A 21,651-nucleotide genomic window follows, 5' to 3' on the forward strand; every position below is an offset into this window, starting at 1 on the left:
AAGTGAAGTGAGGCTAATGCTTTCTGCTGTCAGTGAAGTCTTTCTCTTTTGCAGAGATGCATTTCTAGACTGCCATAACCAGAAAGGAGTTGACCCTGTTTAGCCTGTCTAGTTGTCATCTGCCTTAATTCCTCCCCTGTTTTCAATACCTTGTGCTAATTACATGGACATCTGCAAGAGAGGTGCTAGCTCAGACCAGCTGTGAGGACACCTTAATATATGAGGGAGTGTTTATTCCTTTTTGATTAACACAGCAGAAGGCTGTAATAATTATAATTCCAGCTTTAAATTCACAGCTTCTTATTGTATCATATGTCTAAGCCTCACTGTGCATTAACTACATGGCTGCAGAAGCATAATCAAGAAGTATTTGAAATGAGAGGAGGCTTGTGTCTGCCAAGTGGAGGTGCTTCCAAGGTCTCCTCTTTCCCCTCTCTGCCCTTATCAGTGGATTGATCTACTTTGTTTCACTTCACACTGTCCCCACCTCGTTCCCTGTCCCATGTAAATATTAAACAAGTAGGTCTAGGAAGAAAAATAGCTTAATAGGATAAAAAGTATCACCCTTGGGAAAAAATAATAGAATAAACTCCACCTTGTGGAAAAAGAATCATAGTAAAACAGAAGGAAGAAGAGTTGGAGAGGGCAGTGACAGGCATCTGAGACGACCATCCCCTTCCCACCTCACAGTCACCCTGTGTGCTGGAGCAGTGCAGGAGAGGAGATGGTGACAGCAATGATTAGTTACTGTCTCTGGTGTTCTGCTTGTTCTGCTTGCCAGTCTCCTGCTGTGGCCAGTCTGCCCTTCCATTTCAAATTCACACAGCTCTGTATGTTTGTGCTTGTTTCCCCCACAGCAGACACTCATAATGATGCTTGTACATCTCTCTAATCTGACTCCTACTGATCTGTAAGGGGAAAGAATGTGCAGCAAGATGTTCATATGCTGCTGTTAGAGGACAGGCAACAGGTAGGGACCAGAGGCATGCCAGGTATCTGGGTGCTATTAGAAACAGTTAGAGATAACAAATGTGTCTTCTGGTATCAGTTCTGTCCTTCTTCCGTGCTCAGCAGTGGCAAGCAAACACTGCTGAGGAATATGCTGACTGTGTGTGCTTAGTTTCCTTCATGAGGCAGGAGCCAAACATATGTCTAGGAACAATTGCACCCTCCATCTGTGAGTGATCATCATGCTTAAATACAGCAGCAGACCTGCCTTTGGAGTGAAAAACAGAGCAGAACTCTTCCCCTGCCTGTGCTGAACAGTGCAGGCAGAGCAGGAGCAGGGAGGAGGGTGGCAGTGCAGACTTTTGGCTGCCTTAAAGTGACCACATCCTGTTAGGCTGCGGAAACATCAGACTAATGCAGAGATCTGTCTGTTTGAGATGCAGGAGGGTTTGTAGGGATTCAGCAGATGATTTTTGTATTGCTACAGGAGGAACAGGGCGCAGGGAGAACTCCTGAACTTGCTCTATTGTGTAGGCTGTTCACCCATTTCCCACCCATGTCCCAGCTCACTACAGCATGTATGTACAGTAAAATGGGTTTATTTCAATGAGATTGCTTTCTTCCCTGGTAGCACATGGGAAGGGCATAACTGTTAACACTTAGTGTGTGGTGGCAGAGTAATGCTCAGAGCAGTGGCCAGTGGTCTTTATCTGAAATCCTTCCCCAGCTGATGCCTTGAGACTTAAGGCATCACAGCCATGCCAGAGGGTGTTCCTCACAAAGCAGGAGAATTTCCTTCTACAGGCAGCAAGCCAAGCAGCATGAGAAACAAGCACCAAGAGAAACAAGCATCATGCAGGAACACTGTGGCATGAGAGAGAATTAATGAGGAGTCTCTCAAGTCCTAAGCCAATACCCAAATGAAGACTGCACTATTACCCCATATGAAAATGACAGGTGAGATCTTAACTAAAGGCTGATCGTTTGTGATGATGATGCAGTTCTGTTGAAATCACATGCCTAGATCTAAGTGTGCCTGGGAGTTCTGTTGAGTCCAAGCAGGTATAAGAATGCTAAGAGGCTTTCCTGACACAAAATCTAAGTGAGGAAGCGTCTCATATGTGTATGACTGCTGATAGCAAATGGCTAAACAATCCAGTTTAGATGGAACTGAAGGAACTTTGTTTTTTTTTCTGGGGACAAAAAAGGTGAAAAAAAAAGGGCAGATATTTGTGATAGTGGGCCCATACACTATGGAACATAATTGTGTTGTGGACAGAAGATCAAGAAATCTAAGTGTGGGCAACTGCATCATATTTGTGGCAGTTCTGTTCTTGCTTTCTGTTGGACAGAAATTGCTTAAGTGCTAAAGTGCAAACTTTCATGTTCCTATTTTGCTTTTTAAAATATGCAATAGGGGGTTGGATTTCACAGACTTCAACTGGATGCACAGAAACCTCTTAGGATAGGGTATGGGTCAGCAAGGAGCAAATGCACCCGCTGTCCTTAGAGGGTTTCTTTCCACTTCCCTGTCAGAGGCCCAGTGTAGCCCTAGGACTTTTTCCTTTCCAAATACAGGTTTAATCCAAGATGACAGTATCTGGCAAGCTCAAGTGCATTTTCATTAAGGATGTTGCGCACTTGTTTTGATGGTACTTGTTAACGTCTCAGTATGGAAAGTGAACATTAGTGCTGCAGGTTTGAGAGTTGCAGGCATGACCATTATTTGAAAAGTTAGCTAATAGCTTTGTGACTCTTCTTCTTCAAAAAAAGGGCAGCTGAGCATTTGGCATCATTTCACATGAAAATGTGTCATGGAATTAGTTATGTACCAATAGCCTGGACTAAGAAGTTGTTGAGTAAAATAGTTCAGAAAAGCTCTTGTTGATTGTACATGACTGTAACACAGTTGTTTGTGCTATTTTGTGAACAGGAGAGGAGGACATTGTACTTTCAGAGAAATCTTGGACTCTACTGTGTGGGTAATGACTGTAACACTGTGACTACTCTTGGCAGTTCATGCAAATAATAATTTAAATGGGAAGTAAATAAAGTTATAAGGACCTTTGTAAACTGAGAGCTGTCTGGTTAATACGGGATGTGAACACTTTCTGCAGTTCTGCATGTCCCTGGGGGCCATTCCAAGGAGTGGCACTGTACATGGCTGGTCCTCCTAGACACCGTCCTGTGGGGCCTGGGAAAGAGGAGCTGGCATGAGACTCTGCTTGTTGGGAAAAAAAACTTGAGAAAAATATTATAACATTGTCATGACCCATCTCCTCTATGATCACTAGCTTGCATCTAGTCCAGTTATTGACTCCCAAGCAGCTGGGTTCCTACTGCTCTGCAGATTTCATTCCGATGATTTATCTCCCTGACAGGAGTGTTAGTGGTCCCAAAGAAGGGACAAGGATTTGTACCAGATTTTTGGATCCGAAAGTGAGGGGAGCAAAGAACAAATCTGAAAAATAATTTTCCTTATGTATCCACCAAGTTTATGTATCCATCCAACTGTAGGGAGAAAGGAATAGTGAATGCTAGGTCATTGGAAATAGGCCTTTGTAACAAAACAAACCTTTTCTTATAATGCTGAAAGTTCCCCCCCCCTTTTTTTTTTTTTTTTTTTTTTTTTTTTGCAACTTCTGCTTACTTCTGACTTTGGTGTGGTGAGCGTGTTGAGTGGAGTGTCAAAACTGAATTTCTGGGACACAGAAAGTACTGAATTGTCTCACTGGTTTTTTTTTCCCCTTTAAAATACTAATTTATATTAAAACTATATTACCATTAAGACCCCTCTAAAATAGTTGGAGTCAAAACGTGTTGTCAGTTGTGTGATATTTCTAATCCCCACTTATAAGGATGCCTCAAAAGATTGAAATCACCATCTGCTTCCTTGCTGGATTGATTTTCTTCCATAGAAGACACTTCCCTTTTTTTAACTACTTAGAGTCACCTCATTCTGTAATTAAGGGTTGAAAAGCCATAAATCACTGTCATATTGGCTGTGTTGCAGCATATGGGAGTTTCTTACTGCAGAATCTAACTTGTGAGAAAATACCTGGCCTTTGTGTGACTTGGAGGAGGGGAAGAGGGAATCTTCATCCTTTGCTCTTCAGTTACATGTCCTTGGAAAAAATGTAATTACCCTCATTACCTTCAGCCTGTGTGTAACTCCTGTTGCTGTGCATTGTACCAATGATTTTAATCAAATCACATGCTTCAGGGATTTAGCTTGTCAGCTCTGAGGGGTAAGAAAGAATGTAAATTTACCCCTTCATGCTTTTTTCTTTTTCTCTTCCCCCCCTTGCCAGCCCCTGGCCTTGCATGCCTGGCGGTGCGCTGGTGCTCGAGTCATGCTGACAGCCAGCTCTGAGGGTGGAACTGAAGATTCCTCCAGGTCAGCTCAACAGGAACAGTGTTCATTTTCATGTTCATTTTCTCTACAGCATGAGGCAGGGACTCTGGGGATAGTTTGTTTGCTTATCAAACTGTACTTATAATTTAGTATGTTAGTTTTTGAAAAATGAATATATTGAGTAGGAAGAGATCTGGACTGTCAGGAGTTACCAGATTTTTCAAGATAGCTACTACAAAAAGAGGTAAAAAAAACCCCAAAAGACTTCTGTCAAACAGTTGTGTCTGTCTGATGGGATTTAACAAATAGATTTGCAAGCACACATGGAAGGAAGGGAGAGGTTAAGGGTTCGGTTTCTCCTTCTACCCGGGCTTAGGACAGCACGTTCGCTGCTTTCCCTCAGCGCGGTGGGAACAAGCGCGGCCCCTCAGAGCTCGGCCCTCAGGGCTGAAGGCGGCGCGGTGCCCCCGGGGCAGCCCCTGCGGCGGGGAAAGGGCACCCGGCCCGAGGGCAGCGCCGTGTCCCTGAGGGGCCGCGGCTGATCCCGTTGCGGGTCGCCCCGGCGTGCAGCAGGTGCCCGGGTCCCAGGCCGGGGCGCGGGGCGGGTCCGTGCGGGTCCCGCCCGGTCCGGCGGCACCGCCCCCCGCGCTGCCCCGAGGCGGCCCCCGCCCCGCCGCGAAGCGGAGCCGCCGCCGCCGCAGTAGCGCCGGTCGCGGGGCGCGCTCGCCGCCCGTCGCGGGAGCTGCATGTGCGCGGGAGCCGCGGCGGAGGATGGCCGTGCTCAAGCTCGCCGACCAGGTGGGCGCCGCGGGGCGGGCGGGAGCGGGCGGCGGGCTCACCCTCAGCCGCAGCCCCCGCGGCGGTGCGGGCGGCCGGGGGAGGCCCTTCCCCCTGCCGGGGGCGGCCGTGGAAGCTCCTTCGCGGGGGGCGCCGTGTGGTGCCGGGTCCCCGCTGTCCGCCGAGCCGCCGCCGATGCGCTTCTCTTCGCTTCCCGGCGGACATTGTCTGTATGCGGCGGGCCGGGGGCTCGGGCTGGGCGCAGCTCGCCGGGGTCGCGGCAGCCGGTACCGGGCGCGGGCGCTCGTTTCCCCGCCGAGCTGCCGCTCCGCGGTCCCCGGTGAAACCCTGACATCTCCCGTCGGCGGGGTGGGATGGAGGTGGGTGTCGGCTCGTTTCGAAAGGCCTCTCGGCTCTGCCTATCGTTCCTTTGGCTTTTTCCATCGTTTCATTGCCGTGCCATACGTAGAAATAATTTTTCCTTTTTAGTTAGGAAGTGTCTCTTCGGATAAGCTGTTGCCGTTCTTCACAGGCTAGTCGGAAAACCCGTAGTATTAACACTTGGATCGTGTTAAATTTAGCAGTGGGCAGACAGCTGTTTTCAGTATTAAAGTATTTCTTATCACTGGTAGATAGAAGCATTTATAAATATTTAGTAAATTGATATTATGACTCCCACATCCTGGTTTACCCATATACTCTACCAACTGTTACACACTTTGCGTGCTTTAATCTGCTATTTTTAATTCAGCGTGGTCCGCCTGTGATCTGCAGCGTGGGTGTCCTGCAAGCCTCAGACCCTTCCTGTGGGGTTCAGAAGGAGTGCCTGCAGCCAGCCCCTCTCCAAATACCCGTACTTGGAGATCACAAGCCTCGCTCACAGTCTATTTATGCTTTTCCAAAAAAATCTTCCACATGCACAAAGCTGCCACATAGCACATTGAAAAGAGTTTTGAAAGCAGCAAATGATAAAGATGCTTCTAAAGTGAAAGCAATACTGAGAGATCAGACTATAGTGTGTTTTCATGTGTAAACAGAAGGTGGTATTTATGGGCTGCCTCCTGACATGTCCCTTGAATATCCTCATCTTTAGATATGATGTTTATGACTGGCAAAGAAAATGTCTCACACCATGAGGCTTCACTACACCATGGTGCACAGATAGAGTGTCACAAATAAGGAGATTCAGGTAGGAGCTGTGTGTTAGATATCCAAACAGCAAGCATTAATATAAAAAATACATGTGTTACAAAGGGCCAAAATTGTATAATTTCAGTACTTTTTACATGTTTAGTGAAGCCCTTGAGTTTACTGCTTTTAGTATTTTTAAATCTTTGCTGACATCTTACAGCGAGAATTTTGCTTCAGCAGCAGCAGTAGAAGTCAAAATATATTTAAGTCAAGTAGATCACATCTTGGTGAAGTCTATAGTGCTGTAGAAAAATGATAGGCTGTTGTCTTAGGGTTCTCCCTTTTCGTCTTCTCTAAGAACTCTCAAAGCAGAGGGAGGGGGCTCCTCAGAGCTGCTGTGACACCCTTGCAGTGTGCCTACTTTGAGAATACTCAAAATTTTGGTGAATGCTCGTCATTGCTCCTGGTCAGGCTGTGGCCTGGGACATGATAAGACAGGCTGATAATTTTTCTTTGTGGAAATAGGTTTCCTGTTGTTTATAGACGGATATGTTGGTCTACCTGTACCCATCCTACTGGGTCTCTTTTAATTTTCTTAATTTTCTTCAACAGATCTTTTTCTTTCACTTCTGAGAGAGTGGAGGAGGGGGAGGACACGTTCAAAGCTGGCTGTGGTGCTTCCTCTTAAGCCGAGAGCAGAAGTGTTTGTGTGCCTGTTTCTGTGTGCTTGGAGCTGTTGCTGGTGGAGCCATTGCCACCTGCAGCCCGAGCAGTGTCACCAAGGCACCGGGGCTGCTCTGCAGCAGCTCTGTGTGCATCAGGGCAAGCTCTGCTTCTCTTCTGTATCACTTTGGAGGAGTGCTGTCCCCAGGCTGGCCCACCTTTAGCAGAGGGGCACACAGTAGCAGCAGCCTTGTGTGGTTGTAGATAGACTCGGTCAAAAGAGAGGTAAGTCTGCTGGAAAATGATGTGTCTGGGAAGATTTGCATTTCTGTGACAACTCCTGCATGTACTCAGGCTCACTGGGGTTGTGGGAGCAGGCTCCTTCTGCATTTCTTCCTGGTCTTGAAGGTTGAGGCAACTGTGACAGTGATAACTTGCAGCGATTCAGGAAACGGTTTCCTTTTTCTTAAACACCAAAGGCCACAGCTCACAATGTCCTGTAGTGAGATTTGGAGTATGGGGGACACTCCATGCATCCCTGGTCAGGACCTGGGCTGCTGAGAGTGAGTGTGGGCTGCTCTTTGTGCACTGAGTGTGAGGTGCTTCAGGCCTGAGTTGTGATGCTCTGAAACCAAGAGCTCTCTCTGTGCCTGTCATTGGGATTTCTGTAGCACATGCTTCCCTCTGGATCCACAATTTTTGACCAGTGAGGAGAGCATCATGTAGGAGATGACTAGAGAACCTCCCTGCTGGGAGTTTAAACATTTCTTTCTCTTAAGTGATCTGTTTTCTCCTTGCCTCCATGCCTGGCTTTTCTTACCAAGTGTATCTAACACCACAGGTAGTATTCAGACAGATGAGAAATTGATCACACCACTGCTCATACAGGTTTTGAAGACGGATGTTAATAGTTACTGCTTTTTGATATAGCTGAAAGGTGCTAAAGTGCTGCTACACTTAAACCTTAAAAGAGATTATCAGCTCTTTTAGCTGCATTCACTTGTTAGGCAGGAGAGCTTAGTTTAAGAGTTTAGCATTAGTGGAGGTTACTTGAATTTGCTTCCAGAGATGGTAATTATTAGCTCATCAGTTGAGCCAAGAGAAACCTGTAAGTGGTTTAACCACAGGAAGTGTATTCTACCATCGCTCGTTTCTAGATTAATTTCTTTCAGGCATGTAACCAGTCACTTTTGAGTGACTAAATGTTAAGAAGAAAACAAGCTGAAATAATTCATAGGATTATAATCTTTGTGTGTAGTTGTGTCTGTGCATTTGTAAACATTCTGATATTCTAAATATTTCTGTTGTCATGTGCAAATATTGCAAAACTTGCTTTAAATCTTAACACATTTATCTGGTCCTTTTTTAACTATCTGTGCTGTGAGATAGTTAATTACAGCAAGTATGCAAGCTGTTTTAAGGACTGAAAAAAACCTTTTTTTCTTTTCAGTTCTAAGAGTTATTGCTGTACTGTTGCCTATCCAAGTCATTGGCCGTACCTTTTCCATTTCAATAAGCATTAATATTTTGTATTGTGTGAGGGCACCATTGTTTATGGTAAAAGGTTGCAATTAAGCTAGAGTTCAGAAGAAGCAGAAGACAAGTGCTCCAACAAGTGAGCAGCCAGAGGCTGTCAGGTGTGAGTGGTGCCCTCAGAGGGTGAAGATACTGATTTGCTTGTGATTTTCATGGCTGCTTTTTGAGCAGCAGTTGTTGCCTGGACCCACCTCTCTCGTCCTTTGAGTAATCAACAGATGTAGGGCTCTTCCTGCTGCCACTCTCCCTGCCTGCTGTCTGCAGTTCTTTGCCCAGCTTATTCCTCATACCTGCACCAAGTAACCGGGTTTCTTGAGGACTGTTTGTTTGTCCCTTGCAAACTTTTCCAGAGAAGCCTGTCAGCTGATGTTCCATCCAGTGTAAAAGGGTAAAATATCTTAAAATAATGCTATTCACTTTTTGGAAAATTATTTTGGAAGAACCTAAAGTTTCTGTAGTGTCTCCATCTCATTTTCAGTTTTGCCTTGCCAGCTGGGGCCTTTCTTGCAGAGTTGCCAGCTCTGCCCCCAGTTCTGCAGGTTGTCTCTTTAGCTAACTCTGTCATTTTCTTTCTGTTTGAAGCCAGCAAAGTCGTTCTGTGCCGGGCTGTTTGATTTGGGATGCCAGCTCTGCCTTCACCGCCGTGGCACAAATGTGCCCATTGTGCCTGGCAGAGCGGGGTGTGCGTGGGACATGCATTGCTGCCTGGCAGAGGCTGATGCAAGCTCCCCTGCCTGTTGTTGGTTATAGCTGTGCATATTTGCAGAGGAAAAGTACCACCCTGTCTTTGAAAGACACTGAGAAAGTTTTGTATAATTAAAAATAAAATGGGAAGTTACGAAGTGCAGCCTGTGTTGCTGCCTGTAAGAGATGTAGTGCTTGGTGGTTTCATGCCTGCACTGCCAGATTCAGTGAGAAGCTTGGTGTGAATCTGAGACAGACACAGGCTCTAGCTAGCCTTGGGCCAGTGCCTCTTGAGGGTCATGGTTTACTGTGGCTTCAGTGTCACCAGCCCAGGCCCTGTATGTACAAAAGAACAGAATTACTTTTAGGCTGCCCTCACAAGCATGCATATGAATGCATAAGGGTAATGGAGCCCAGATGAATGGTAGTGTATGTGCTTAGGCTGCTATTAACTGCAAGCCCTCATCCTGTCTCCTGGTATTTTGCCTGTTGTCCTTGATTGCTGAGGGTAATGCAGTGTGACTAGAGCTGAAAGGACCATTTCTCTCCCTTTCCCAAATGTTTTCCTTTGTTTGACAGTTCTTTGCTGACCATCAGGATCTTTTTTATTATGGTCACAGAGAAACAGCATTAAACAGATGTTTAAATAATTTTAAACAGATGTCAGAGATCATAAAAATCTGCTGGGCAAAGGCTGGACTTGTGTCTGAACATACTTAAAACCAAAATGAATACAACAGTAACAAATAGTCTCCTAACAAAACCAATTACATTTCCAAATGATGGTGTGTCTAACTTATTTCAGAATCATTCAGTTGACAATAATGTCTTTCTGTATATCCTTTCTCTGTGACATATAAAAGCATCTGAGAAAATGCCCCTGAATCTACTGTATAAAATAGGAGTAATGAACCTGTGCCCCATGCCTGCAGGCAGCCCACAAGTTAATTTGGTGTGGCATGTGATGCCATGATTCCTCCCCTCCTCATATTATGACTAGATAATACTAAGGTGTGTATATTAATTTGCAGTCTTCTAAGTGGTTTTGAAAGGGCTCACAGCCAGAAAGAGATAATCCATTTTAGTAGAAAATACTCAGCCACAAAACTAAGGTAATTGTGGGGAAGGAAGGAGGGGGAATGTACCCACAGGAGTGTGTCTCTATTATTTTGTGTGAAATGAAAATGTGGTTGGACCAAAATAACTCCACTGTGGCTGCCACTGTCTTTCTGGAGCCATGATATTCCTAGGTATCATGCATACTGTGAGACATGGTTCCATGCTTTTCCAAATAAAATAAAAACTTTGGAAAAACTGGGATGTGCCAGAATTCCTGGTTTTGTTCAGACCTGTAGGAGTGGTGGGTACTGCCATTTGGCAGAGATGGTACCTTAGCTCTGACACAGAATCATCAGGTTGCTTAGATTGGAAAAGACCTTCAGGATCGTAGAGCCCAACCATAAACCCAGCACTGCCAAGAACACCACGGAAATATGTCCCTACACTCCTTCTGAATGCTTCCAGGGATGGTCCTTTTCAGAGGAGGTGGCTTTGGGTCACCAAAGAGAGCAAGGTACAGGCTCAAACGGGAAGCTGTTTTGTGGTGTTTTTTTTTTTTTTTTTGTCATGGCCTCTGCAACATTTCACTTCCTGATAATTTTGTAATTTGTTCAAGGTAAAAAAGAAGCGCTTGAGTTGGAAGAATTTATGGGGTGGTGTAGTGTCCTCAAGTATGTCTTAGATATTTCTTTAGCAGAGGATTCCTGCGGAGGTTTGCTCTTTGGTAATGCTGGATAGGTTTGGAGTGGTTGTGCCCAGATGCCTGGCTGTTTTGAGGGGGGTGTGCCTGCCCATGTTAGGGTGTTAGTTTTCTTGAGTTGCAGCTGGCATTCAGCAGAACATCCAGCAGATCCTTCTGTACTCTCCTGAGGTGTGGTATTGTATCCAGGCCTGACAAGGGCCTCCTGACCTCCTCCTGCTCATCTCTTAAATGAAGATGTCGTTGTCATGGCTACATTTAGTAGAGAAATAAACATTGCTCCCAGCTTGGGTGCTTGTGTAATGGCTTGGTTCCAGGAAGGTGATGTTTTTATCTGGATCCTCGCTGGAGGGTGGGCAGATGTTTTCTGTGACCTGGGAGCAGCAGTGCCCAAGCTGGAGCTGGCCGTCACTGGGCTGCGTGCGCCGTGCCTCCCCTGGGGCACGGTTTCGGGTCGGTGCCGCTGTCAGCAGCACCACACAGCGCTGACGGTCACACGCTGGGCTGGGAACAAATCCCTGCAAGCAGAGAAAACTTCTAAGCGTTGCTTCTAGAGGTCTGTGTGTAGCTGATGCTGCTTGTTTGTTGCCAAGAGAGGCAGAGGTTGGGATGTGTTGGTGATGGGAAGGGTTTCCCTGCACTGGCTTTGCGGTGTGTTCAGGGACAAGCCAGGCCAAGTCTCTTCTCTTCCTGAAGCTGTCTCACCATTAACAGATCTTTGCTTCTGACTTACTCTTTAGGAGCCACTTTTGGATTTAATTCTGTCTTCAGGCTCATAACTAATGCTTCAACTGACATATTGTTTTTAGGCTTTTTTTTAACCTCTGTCCAGAATTTTTTCCTTTCAGTGGTACTGATACAGGTACTAATACTAACCTGGTGTCAACACATGCCTACAGGAGCCAGATATTGTAGGTATAAGCCTGTTAGGCAGATGTTTCAAATTATGTTCTGATAGCACTGACCATTTCCTCTGGTTTTTATTCCTGCTTTTCTTGAATGCCCTGCTTCACATACTGCCTCTGTATGTTGCAGAACATACAGGTGAGTTAAACTTGCTGACAGACTACCTCTGTATTTTAACCCTTTAATGCTTTTTTTTTTTTTTGCCTGTTCCTGTATTTAAATTAGCTTTTTAAATTTTGTTTCCAGAACTGCATATCTATCATTTGTCACTTTTTTTGTTAGCTGGAAAGCTCGGGCTGGCAAGTTCCCACATCTGCTGTCTGTGGCTTCAGCCTTTTTTTTCTTCGCTGCGCTAGAAACATGTAGCAGCATGTTGGAACCCTCCAGCCTGGTGATGGGTGGGAATCAAAGCATTACAAAATTACATTTAAAGGGAAGAAATTATTTTGCAGTTTCAACCAAGGGTTTGAGGTCATTCTTGGACGTTTGCAAGGAGTTGGTCAACAAATTACAGCATTTTGTTGTGGCTAGGTAATTGTGACATTCTGAAAGAGCGTGTGCTTTTTGATGACAGACATTTGCATGTGTTTTGCTTTTGGGGGAAGAAAAATCTTTCCTGTCTGCAGATGTACAACCAAAAATGGAGGCTGTTGAATGAATTTCTTCCATGCAGTGCTGAACCTCCTGGCCTAGCAGGCTTGTCTGCTTGATGTTTGTTCTTCGAGTTACGAGCTGGTTTTTATATACAGACGTGCATTTTTGTGCTGGAATTATTTGTCAAGGCGTGCTCTGTTGTTTTTAAAAGAGTACTTGGGGAGAATGCCCTCAAAAAGCCCCACTTCCCCTTCAGAGCTGCATGCTACTGCATCTTTGTGAGGAAGTAGGCAAAACCAGAGCAGTTAACTCCTGCATGTGGTCTCAACTGATGTACCTGATGGCATCTGTTTACTGAGCTGAGGCTTCTGCTCCTTTCCATAAAGGAATTGGTTTCTTATGGAAAACCCTTGTATTGAATTATGTACATGTAGGATTGCTTCAAGGGCCATGTGTTGATATCCTTAATAGCACAAAGTCTGCAAATAGTCTTTAGTGATGAATAATTTTCTATTTAAGCATTTGCATTTTTATTCTGGTAATTTTTTGGATCTTAATTTGGATCCTATGTGGCCTGTTTTTTTCCCCATCTTGCAGCCTTTGTAATTTTATAGACTTGTTGCTTGAACAAATGTCTTTTGTCCATGCAAAAGCTTTAACAAAACAGTTGTTTGGTGTCTGCTTGGTTGCATACCTCTAACTACATGTCTCTGTAAATGAAGTACTGCCAGAAGTAAAGAGCATGTAACTTACAGAAATGTAAGAGTAAAAATGTAAAAATCAAGTACTATATCTACAATGTATCATCTGAAAAGAAAGCACCAGTCGACTGCACCATTAGGTGCACAAGCTTTCACATTCTAAATATGACTAAATAATTTCTGTGAAAGGAAATGAGTGTGAACACTAATAAGCTTTTATATGCACTTTGTCATTAATAATGTAGATAAAACCCTTCAGATGGAGAACATAACCCATTTCATCAGAGCATCATTTTAACATGATAGGCTCCTTGGCTTTCCAAGGTGAAAGAGCCACAGATTGCCTTCTGAAATCTCATCCTCAAATGAAGTTTTGCTTTTGGCTGCATCAAATCTAGACCAGCTTTGCAGGAATATGGGGAAGCTGCTTTGTATTTATAATGACACACTGGTAGCAGCACCTGTCTTGCTGTGTTTCTATGTATAAAGTTAATTTTTCCCGTACTTCTAAGAGATAAAGGTGAACATCGTGTCCTTTTCACCAGCGTTTTTATTCTTGCCTCTCTAGGTGTTTGTTTTGTTTTATTTTTGTAATAAAGGTTACTTCTTCTGTGCAATAAGGCAGTGCAACAAAGCTGTGCCTGTGCTGTGGGGCCTTGCTGGCAGCAGTAGATGGGTACATTGAGCTGTCTGGTGTCACCAGGCTGGGCTGGTGGCACTGCTGGAGCCAGCCCTCTTGCCATGGGAGCTGGTGCCAGCAGGGAGCCTGGCATCTTGAAGCTAGAATCTCACAGTATTACTTGGTAAAACACTGATTTGCTCAGTGTGGTCTTTAGTTGTTTAGCATGCCCAGGGTAAAAAATTAAAGAACAAGGGCCTGAAAAAACCCATATTGTCTTTATGCTTCCAGCTGTTTTAATGTGCTTGCCAATGCAACGTGCAGCACTTATCTCCAATTTAGAATCAAGAGAGGGACTTATTTAGTCATTGACTCCAGGAACATTTCCAAAGTGTTCTACCAATGAAGTAAATGTGGTGTGCCAAGTTCTGCAGCCATTACCTCTGTTTGAGAGGAGCAGGCTTAGGTGAATGATCTTGTTGGACCCTGTTTGGCATGAATCAAACCTAGTATGAAGAATTTTTTTTATTTTAATGTAAACAGGCCTTGATCCTTTAGCTATATCCATAATCCTTCTCCTCTTTGGGAGATGTGGCCCAGCTTCTGATGGGGTTTTCTGCAAGTGGAGCCTGTGGCTCCAATAACCTTTGGCTGGACTGAATCTGAAATTTTTTTTAAGAAGCTGCCAAGGTGGCTTTAGAGTTTGGAGAGAGGAGGTGGAAGGAGAAGAGTTGCCCTGGGCAGCTGAGGCAGAGAGCAGGAGGGGTGATAGGAGGAGGCAGAGGAGAAGACAGGCACTGTGTAGCTGGAGGCGCAGTGCTGCTACCTGATGGCACTGCCGAGTGAAGATGCTTGTTACCCTTTCACAGCTGGAGAACTGCTGCAGAGAAATTCTGACTTGAGTCAGGCTGAGAAGTGGGCTGGTGACAGAGCCAAATCCTGATTTACCTCTTTCAGTGGCTGATTCACAGTGATGCCCTTCCTTCCTGCAGGTTGTTTTAGCACTGTTTACTGTGTGGGCTGATGCCAATCTCGTGATGTTGCAAGGTGAGAAGTGAATGGTGGCATGCGTTGTCATAGTAGTGTTAAATTCAATGAACATACTGGGTTTTTTAGATATTTGTTCTGTAAACTATAAAATCAGCATTGCTGTTGCTTAAGAGCAAGTGCTCTGTTAGGAAATGGTTTCTAGGTCACCTGGTAGGTAAAGACTTACCCTGGCTGATTGCTGTGGGTGGCTGTCTTTGGTCACTAATCCTGTGTCATGGGCTTAGCGTTGTGTCCTGGCAGTGCAAATGGTAAAAGTGAGATCAGCCTGTTATGCATCAATACTGCTTCTTTAGCCTAAATGTTCTAATAATCCAGGGCTGCCTGGCTCTGCCATGGAGCACACATACATGTGAAGATGGGTCATTCAGATAAATAGAGATTAGCCTCTCAAATCTGAAAACTTACTGTCTGTGGATTAGATGGTGCTCTTTGGGTACATTTCACACAAGCTCCATGCCATTGCTAGATCAAACTCAGCAGTCTTAGAATGATAAAATCATTCAAGTAGGAAAATACCCTTTAGATCATTGAGTCCAGCTGTTGAAAACACCATTAAACAACCATCACAGCTGGCACACTACAAACTCATTAGGATACAACACAGTCCTTCAGCAGAAATGTTTGTGGTTTAACATAGTGCTGGCTGATTCAAATACATGTTTGAGTCATTTAGATACCTCCTTAAGTAGGGATCAATACATTTAAATTCAATTCTAACACAGATAATCCAGTTGAATACAAAGCAGGCATTTAAAACCCATTCAGAAACCCCACCCTTAGTCTTCTCACTAAGCTCTGCTTATTACAAGTAAATATTTTTAGACATATAACATAGTTTCTAATTAGAAGAAGTTCCTCCTTCCAGAATAATTTTCAAGAAGAGTTGTAAATTTCTCCATCACCCCTGCTTCCCAGAGGAGTGCTATTTCTTTTCTGCAAATGGGAGCAAATGGAGCCGAACAGATTTGCCCTCCTCCACAGTGAAGGTTCAGACTAGCTAAACCAGCCATGTAGCCTGTGCAGCTCCAAGAGTGAATTATCCAGACGTGGGCTCTCTGAGGATGTGCCCGCTGTTGGTGGGGAGATCACACAGCCCAGGAGCCCCTGCATGCTGCGGCTTGGCAGGTGCAGCTACCTGGGCTAGCTGGTTACAGAAGCCTTGCCTTTATCCTCTTCCTACAGGCATAGGCACAGCTTTCACGTTAATCAGGGATTGCATTTGGGATCTCCTGGTTCCTGTTCCTGGGCAGAGTTTGCATATCTTTAATGGGGTTTTATGCATGCTTCGTGCCCTCCGAGGCAGGTTTGTGATTCACCAGAGAGCTGTCTGGAAAAGGAGAGACAAATGACGGCAAACCACAGAGCAGGCACATGATCTTCAGCACTTCTTGTTCCCGCGGGGCTGGCTGAAGACAGCTCCAAACAACTGTCTGAAAACCCTGGTGTGACTCCTAAGGGATGACTCTGTGCAGACACATGGTCTCCAATCCTTCAAAGACCTGCACACTTTCTGACAGTTATCTTTGGAATTCTTCATTTGGCTCTGTGGTATGGACAAAATTTAAAAGGAGGTGTACAAGCAGGTGTAATTCAGTGCCTGCAGCCTCCAAAAAGCTTTAGCATAGAACAAGCTTTCTCCTAGGGCTTGTGTTCAGCTGCTTGTGTAGGACCAAGCAAATAGGGAAGGCTCTGACCCACAGAAGTAACAAAATCTCTTTATGCATTTTCTTTTCCTGTGGGATTATTGAGCTGTTCAGAGTCTGCTGGACTGAACTGCACTGCTACTTGCTGGGATATTGTAACATCAAAAAAAAAAAGTACAGTGAAAAAAACTGCTTCACCTCTGTGGGTACAATTCCAACCATAGTGTCACATTTGTTTTATTCCTGATGCTGCTTCTGTTAATGTATTTTGTTTGCTTTCAAGCAGTAGGCTTGGAGAGAACACTCCAGAACTTTGCCTGTTCTTAACAAAGTGTTCAGCTGATACGTTAATTGAACCTTGAGCATGTGCAGTAATATTTTTAAGCCACAGTAGATGTTTCACCAGTAAGGTAATTCTCTCTAAAGAGGGATAAACAGTTTGCTCAGCCAGAGGAGAGCTTGCTTTCTTGTGCCTTATCGCATAAATTCGTGCATGTACTGCCCCACAGAGTTGTGCTGAGCCCTGGTGTTCACTGCGTGACAAGTGGAATCAACATAAAAGCCATCTTTCTGCTGAGGTCTGCCTTAACCAAGCTGAAAAATCAGTCAGACCTATTTTATATTGCCCATGCCCCGTTTTTGGGGAACAAATGTGGTTGAAGACAAGCTTTGTATTACCAGCGAGCCTTTAGAGGGTAGTAAAACTGCCTGCAGAAATATAAGTAGAAGGGGCTTTAATTGGTGCTCTCCTTACCTGCATGGCAGAGCCAGGCTTGGGATACTGTGTCTGCTTTCTTGCCCTACCACCAGGCAGGCCTGGGTGCTGATTTGCCTTGGGGTGTGGGAGAACTGCCACAGGTTGGGCAAAGCCAGAGCAGCTTTTATTGGCAGTGACTGCTCAGGTCCTGCTTCTGGGGAGGGGCCGTGTCTGTGCAAAGCATTTGCTTCCCCATCCTGAGGATCAGGGATCCAACCTGTGGGCTTCTTTCTTTCACAGCGGGTGTCTGCTTTGTTACACTGCCAGCCCTTTCCCTAAATAGTGGATAACCCCGGATTTAAGGACCCCAGAAGGGACAACAGAGTTCAAGTGTCTTTTTCACCTTTGTTGCTGAGGCAAAGTTGGATCATTTGCTGTGAGCTGATTTCAGTTGTGCTTGGAAATTCACTGGAACAGCTACTCCGAAATAACTATTCTGAAGAGGTATTTTGGTGTGGGTGCTCATATTCTTGCATAAGAGCGTAGTTTGCTGGTCTGTCTGAGTGCACCATGGAACTAAAATAATTACTGACTAACTATTCAAGAATAGCGCTTTTGGTAAATGCCTGAGCACAGAAAAGCCCACTACAAAGAACAAAGCCACCCCCCATCCCACCCCGATTGCAAAGAGGATGTTCTTCCCAAGGTATTTAAATAGTTCTTCTGTTCATTCATGTTTGTTTAGAAAAGAGCAGTGGTAAGTTTTGTGTTGCATGGTTTAAAATATTTCATATTCATTAACAAACAAGTGCCAATTAATTTTACATTATGATGCTTAAGGGGTAGACTGCAAGGAATGGTATTTAGCTGTGGCTGTTTGGCAATTATGACCTTGTATATAATAACAGACTCAATAAATTCTTGATGTGAGAGAGCACCATTAATCAACACAGAGTTAATTAACTGTGCTGCTTACTTAGGAAGTGCTGTGCAGAATGGTCTGAATCTCTGCAGTGCTACAGGCTGAAAATGTCTGATTTGTCTGATACCTGCCTTGTTTACATAGAAATTTCCCTCAAAATTGATGCTGAAGAGGGAGCAACGCTTCCTCCAGGGGACTGAACACTGATCCCACAGGTCATTTTCTTCCATGGCTCTGGCACTCTGGCAGGCCTTACACGGGTCACTGTGTCACTTAGGCTTTCTGTCACCTCCACGTAGAAGGTGGAAGCCTTTGGATGAGTGCTGCAGTGCTGGTAATGGAAAGTGCTCTTGCATCAATGGTTTTGTTTAGGTCAATCCTATAAGACTACCAGGAAATTAGGAATCATGGTGATAATTAAGAGTTATACTCATCAGCTCTAATTTGGACTTTATACAGGACTGGTTTTTTTCTTGTGTGTTTTTTTAAATAATCTGACATATAGTCCAAAAATGGGAAAATGAACAAGATTCAGCACATGTTCAGAGAGACAAGCATCCATCTCTGTACCACTCACCCCTCCACACTCCAAAGAGATCTTTTCATTTTCCTGATAATATGATACTTAGAAGTATGAAACTGTCTTGGCCTTTTGGAGTGGCCATCCTTTTGTTGGCTCAGTGTGCATATTAATGTGAAAGATGGATTTCTAACCTGGCATTGTACATTTTAATGTGTATTTTACATATATATATATCTACATTTATTTATATATGTACATTTTTATTACATTGTACATCATCTGTCTTTTTTGCTGTCTCTTGAACCACTTTAATAGCTGGGGTCACTGCAGACTGTCACAGAAGGATTCAAAGGTCTGAACCATGGGAATGCTCTAAGCTTGCTGAGAATAGTGCTCACTAAGAGCCAGTTTGGAGAGTTTGAGTTACTCCAATATGAGAGAAGTGAGAGAAAGCAACTGTTTTCTTGCTGCTGGAATGTGAAACCTCCTGAGTTCATATGCCCTGTTTTTATTCTTGAAGTTAATTTAACTTAGAGGTATAGCACAAGCAGTCTTCTCTCTTTTCCTTTTTTTTTAAAGTAAGTGCAGTTAAGTGTAATCCTTCATCTTCTGTCCTCTCTCTGCCACCTGGGCTCTTAGTCTTAATTAGAGCCTGTTTAGCAAATAGCTAATACAAGACTGGCTTAGTATTACTACCACAAGAGATGGCAACCAAATAGGGCCAGAAATAGATGAGGAGAAACTGTGTAGTCTGAAAGAGTAATGGAATGCTCTTTACCACTTATAATGATGCATCTAATTATAGGGGCCTGAGAGTGGGGAAGGGAAGGAGAGAGGAAGAGATTTTCACTTTAGATCTCAGGGCAGAGAAAAGTGATGGTACAGCCAATCTCTTGTGTGCAAATGGGAGTTTTCTGCTGCAACCACACAGCTTCTGTATTTGATACAAAGGAAAGCAATAACTCCTAAATGATAGAAAAACAATGTTCTTTTTTTTCCCCCTGCTTTTTTACTACCTATTCTGGGAAACAGAAGTCAACTGACACCTCTTCTTATTAACCCCAAAGTGCAGCTGGTGGTTACGGCCTGCCATTCCCACTTTTCCGCCCTCCCATCCAGCTGCCTCCCTGAGCGGCTGCCGTGGCTCCTGCTGACTCTGGCAGCTCATCCCCTGCTCCATCTGCCCTGCAGACAGCACGTGCAGAGAGGCTGCTTCACTTAGGTATGGAACACTTTCTCAAATTCAGCCTTGGGCCTGCTTCTTCATGAGCTGCAGGGCAGTCAATCCAGTGAATGGGCAGTACTGTACTAAGCTGGTATTAATGACAGCTCTTCCATTTGTGTGCTATGGCCCTTGGTCCCACACACAGATGTTTTAAGATATGCACTACATAGTACATGTATAGATCCTTAACGTATTTTTCTTTTTACTTCTGAGTTGCTTTCATCCATGGTTTTCTTTAGAACCATTCATGTTATTCCTTGTTTGGAGAAGCTCTTTCCCCCTTGCCTGTATATTAGTGCAATTTTTTCTTCCTCATGTCTCTCGTGTTTTCAGAGTTTGGGGGAAGATGGTCTGTGCTTTCCCCTGTGCCTAGCTTGTGGCACAGAGTCCAGCTACTGGACTTTACTCCTTGATTTTACCCCCTTTTATGTTTTCAGCACAGTCTCTCTTTTCCTTTTTTTGCCAGCTGCCAGAGTGTCTTCAGTGCTGTGAAGTCAGATGAAAGGTAGCAGTTAAAGCTCCCTTTGCAGCAGTCCTTCCCTTGTGTGTGCTGGTAGAAATCCCTTGGATCTCTGTTGAAGTTTCATCATCCCCTTCATTCTTAGCTTCAGAAGAACTAGGATCATTCAGAAATTCTAGGATCGTTTTCTCCTGACACCACCAAAAAACCTGAGCTGAGGGCAGTGCAAGCAAGAGTCATTAGTTTTCAATAGTTTTAAGTATCGTATGTAATTTGTGGTTCATCATTTCAGATGATTTAATGAAGAGATTTTTCTCCATTTGTTTTCACCTTATAAACAGCCCATATTTTTTCTCTTACAACAAAATGCAGATGATTTTATGAATATGTTAGGTGTAAGTTGAAGATGATAAATGATACTAAAGAACAGTTGGTTATATGATGTTGAAGGTATACAAGTAATAGATGCAATCAGAGAAGGCTGAAAAATTGAAATGTAAAACAGCCGTAGTAGCATTTTAGACTATTTTTGAGTATGTGCAGGACGGGGAAAATGCAAGACTGGAGACAGGCAAATGTTGTGCCTATTTTAAAAGGGGGGAAGTGAGAAGCCAAGGAATTAGTGTAATGCTAATGCTGTGATGTATTCAAAGCAAGTTGTTGGACAGATTTATAGATATCTGGGTGATGTTAAGATAATTAAAAAAAGAAAACCACAAAAAAGCATGGAAGCAAATGTTAGTCCTAATGAAGGGCCCATATCTTTACTTTTTTCTTACAAAGAGGTGGGAAGTCTGATGTTATTTCAGATTTTGGAACTACAATACCATTTATTATAATTAATTTTTTTAAAAGCTCTAAGTATGGTGAGGTGCAGCCTGCTTCCCCAAATTTCAGCAGCAGTTGAATTTCCATGTATTTAATGGCATCCAGCCTTTTTGTTAATGTGAGGAGGATTGTGATGTTAAAAAGTCATAAAATGTCTTGTTTCCAGAAGTCTCTGGCATGACAGAATTTCTGTAGATTCTTAGAATCTCAGGATTTCTGAGAAGTGAAGTCTCTGCTGTTGATTTTTCTGCTCTGTTCAGAGAAATTTGACTTGGTGCACATTTTTTGAAACTTGCAGACCACCAGCAGAAAGTACCCTGTGAAGGCTTTAGCGAGCTACTCCAGCCACAAGGGGAGTAATAGGGAACAGTAAAGTGCTAGGCTTGTTCCTCATATGAGTGTGATGATAGAGGGTGACACCTGGGCAGTTTTCAACTGTTTCTGATAAAAGAACCTATGGTATCTTCATCACTCGTTTCTTGTGACTCTTCTTTGAAGACCCTCAGAAGGGAGCTCTTCACTTTCTGCCAGTGATGCAGCTTTCTGATCAAGCTTTTGCCATGGCTGCAGCAAACTTGGCCAATAGTACAGGAAGAAAGACACTTCTGGCATGGATAAAAACTACAGCAT

General features: G+C 44.1%; 1 protein-coding gene across 4 annotated transcripts in view; it reads left to right on the top strand.

Annotated features, from left to right (window-relative positions):
- The first annotated feature begins 4,969 nt into the window (after positions 1 to 4,969).
- Positions 4,970 to 21,651, top strand: part of ANKRD44 (ankyrin repeat domain 44) — a 130,425-nt gene continuing 113,743 nt past the window's right edge. For all 4 annotated transcript variants that reach the window (XM_041403717.1, XM_041403713.1, XM_041403714.1 and 1 more), the window contains exon 1: positions 4,970 to 5,101. In XM_041403717.1, coding sequence (XP_041259651.1) covers positions 5,075 to 5,101 — 27 coding nt within the window. In that variant the 5' untranslated portion in view covers positions 4,970 to 5,074. The remainder of the gene's footprint in view (positions 5,102 to 21,651) is intronic.

Source organism: Onychostruthus taczanowskii, unplaced genomic scaffold, assembly GCF_017590055.1.
Source record: "Onychostruthus taczanowskii isolate IOZ18803 unplaced genomic scaffold, ASM1759005v1 scaffold20, whole genome shotgun sequence".
Classification (NCBI taxonomy): domain Eukaryota; kingdom Metazoa; phylum Chordata; class Aves; order Passeriformes; family Passeridae; genus Onychostruthus; species Onychostruthus taczanowskii.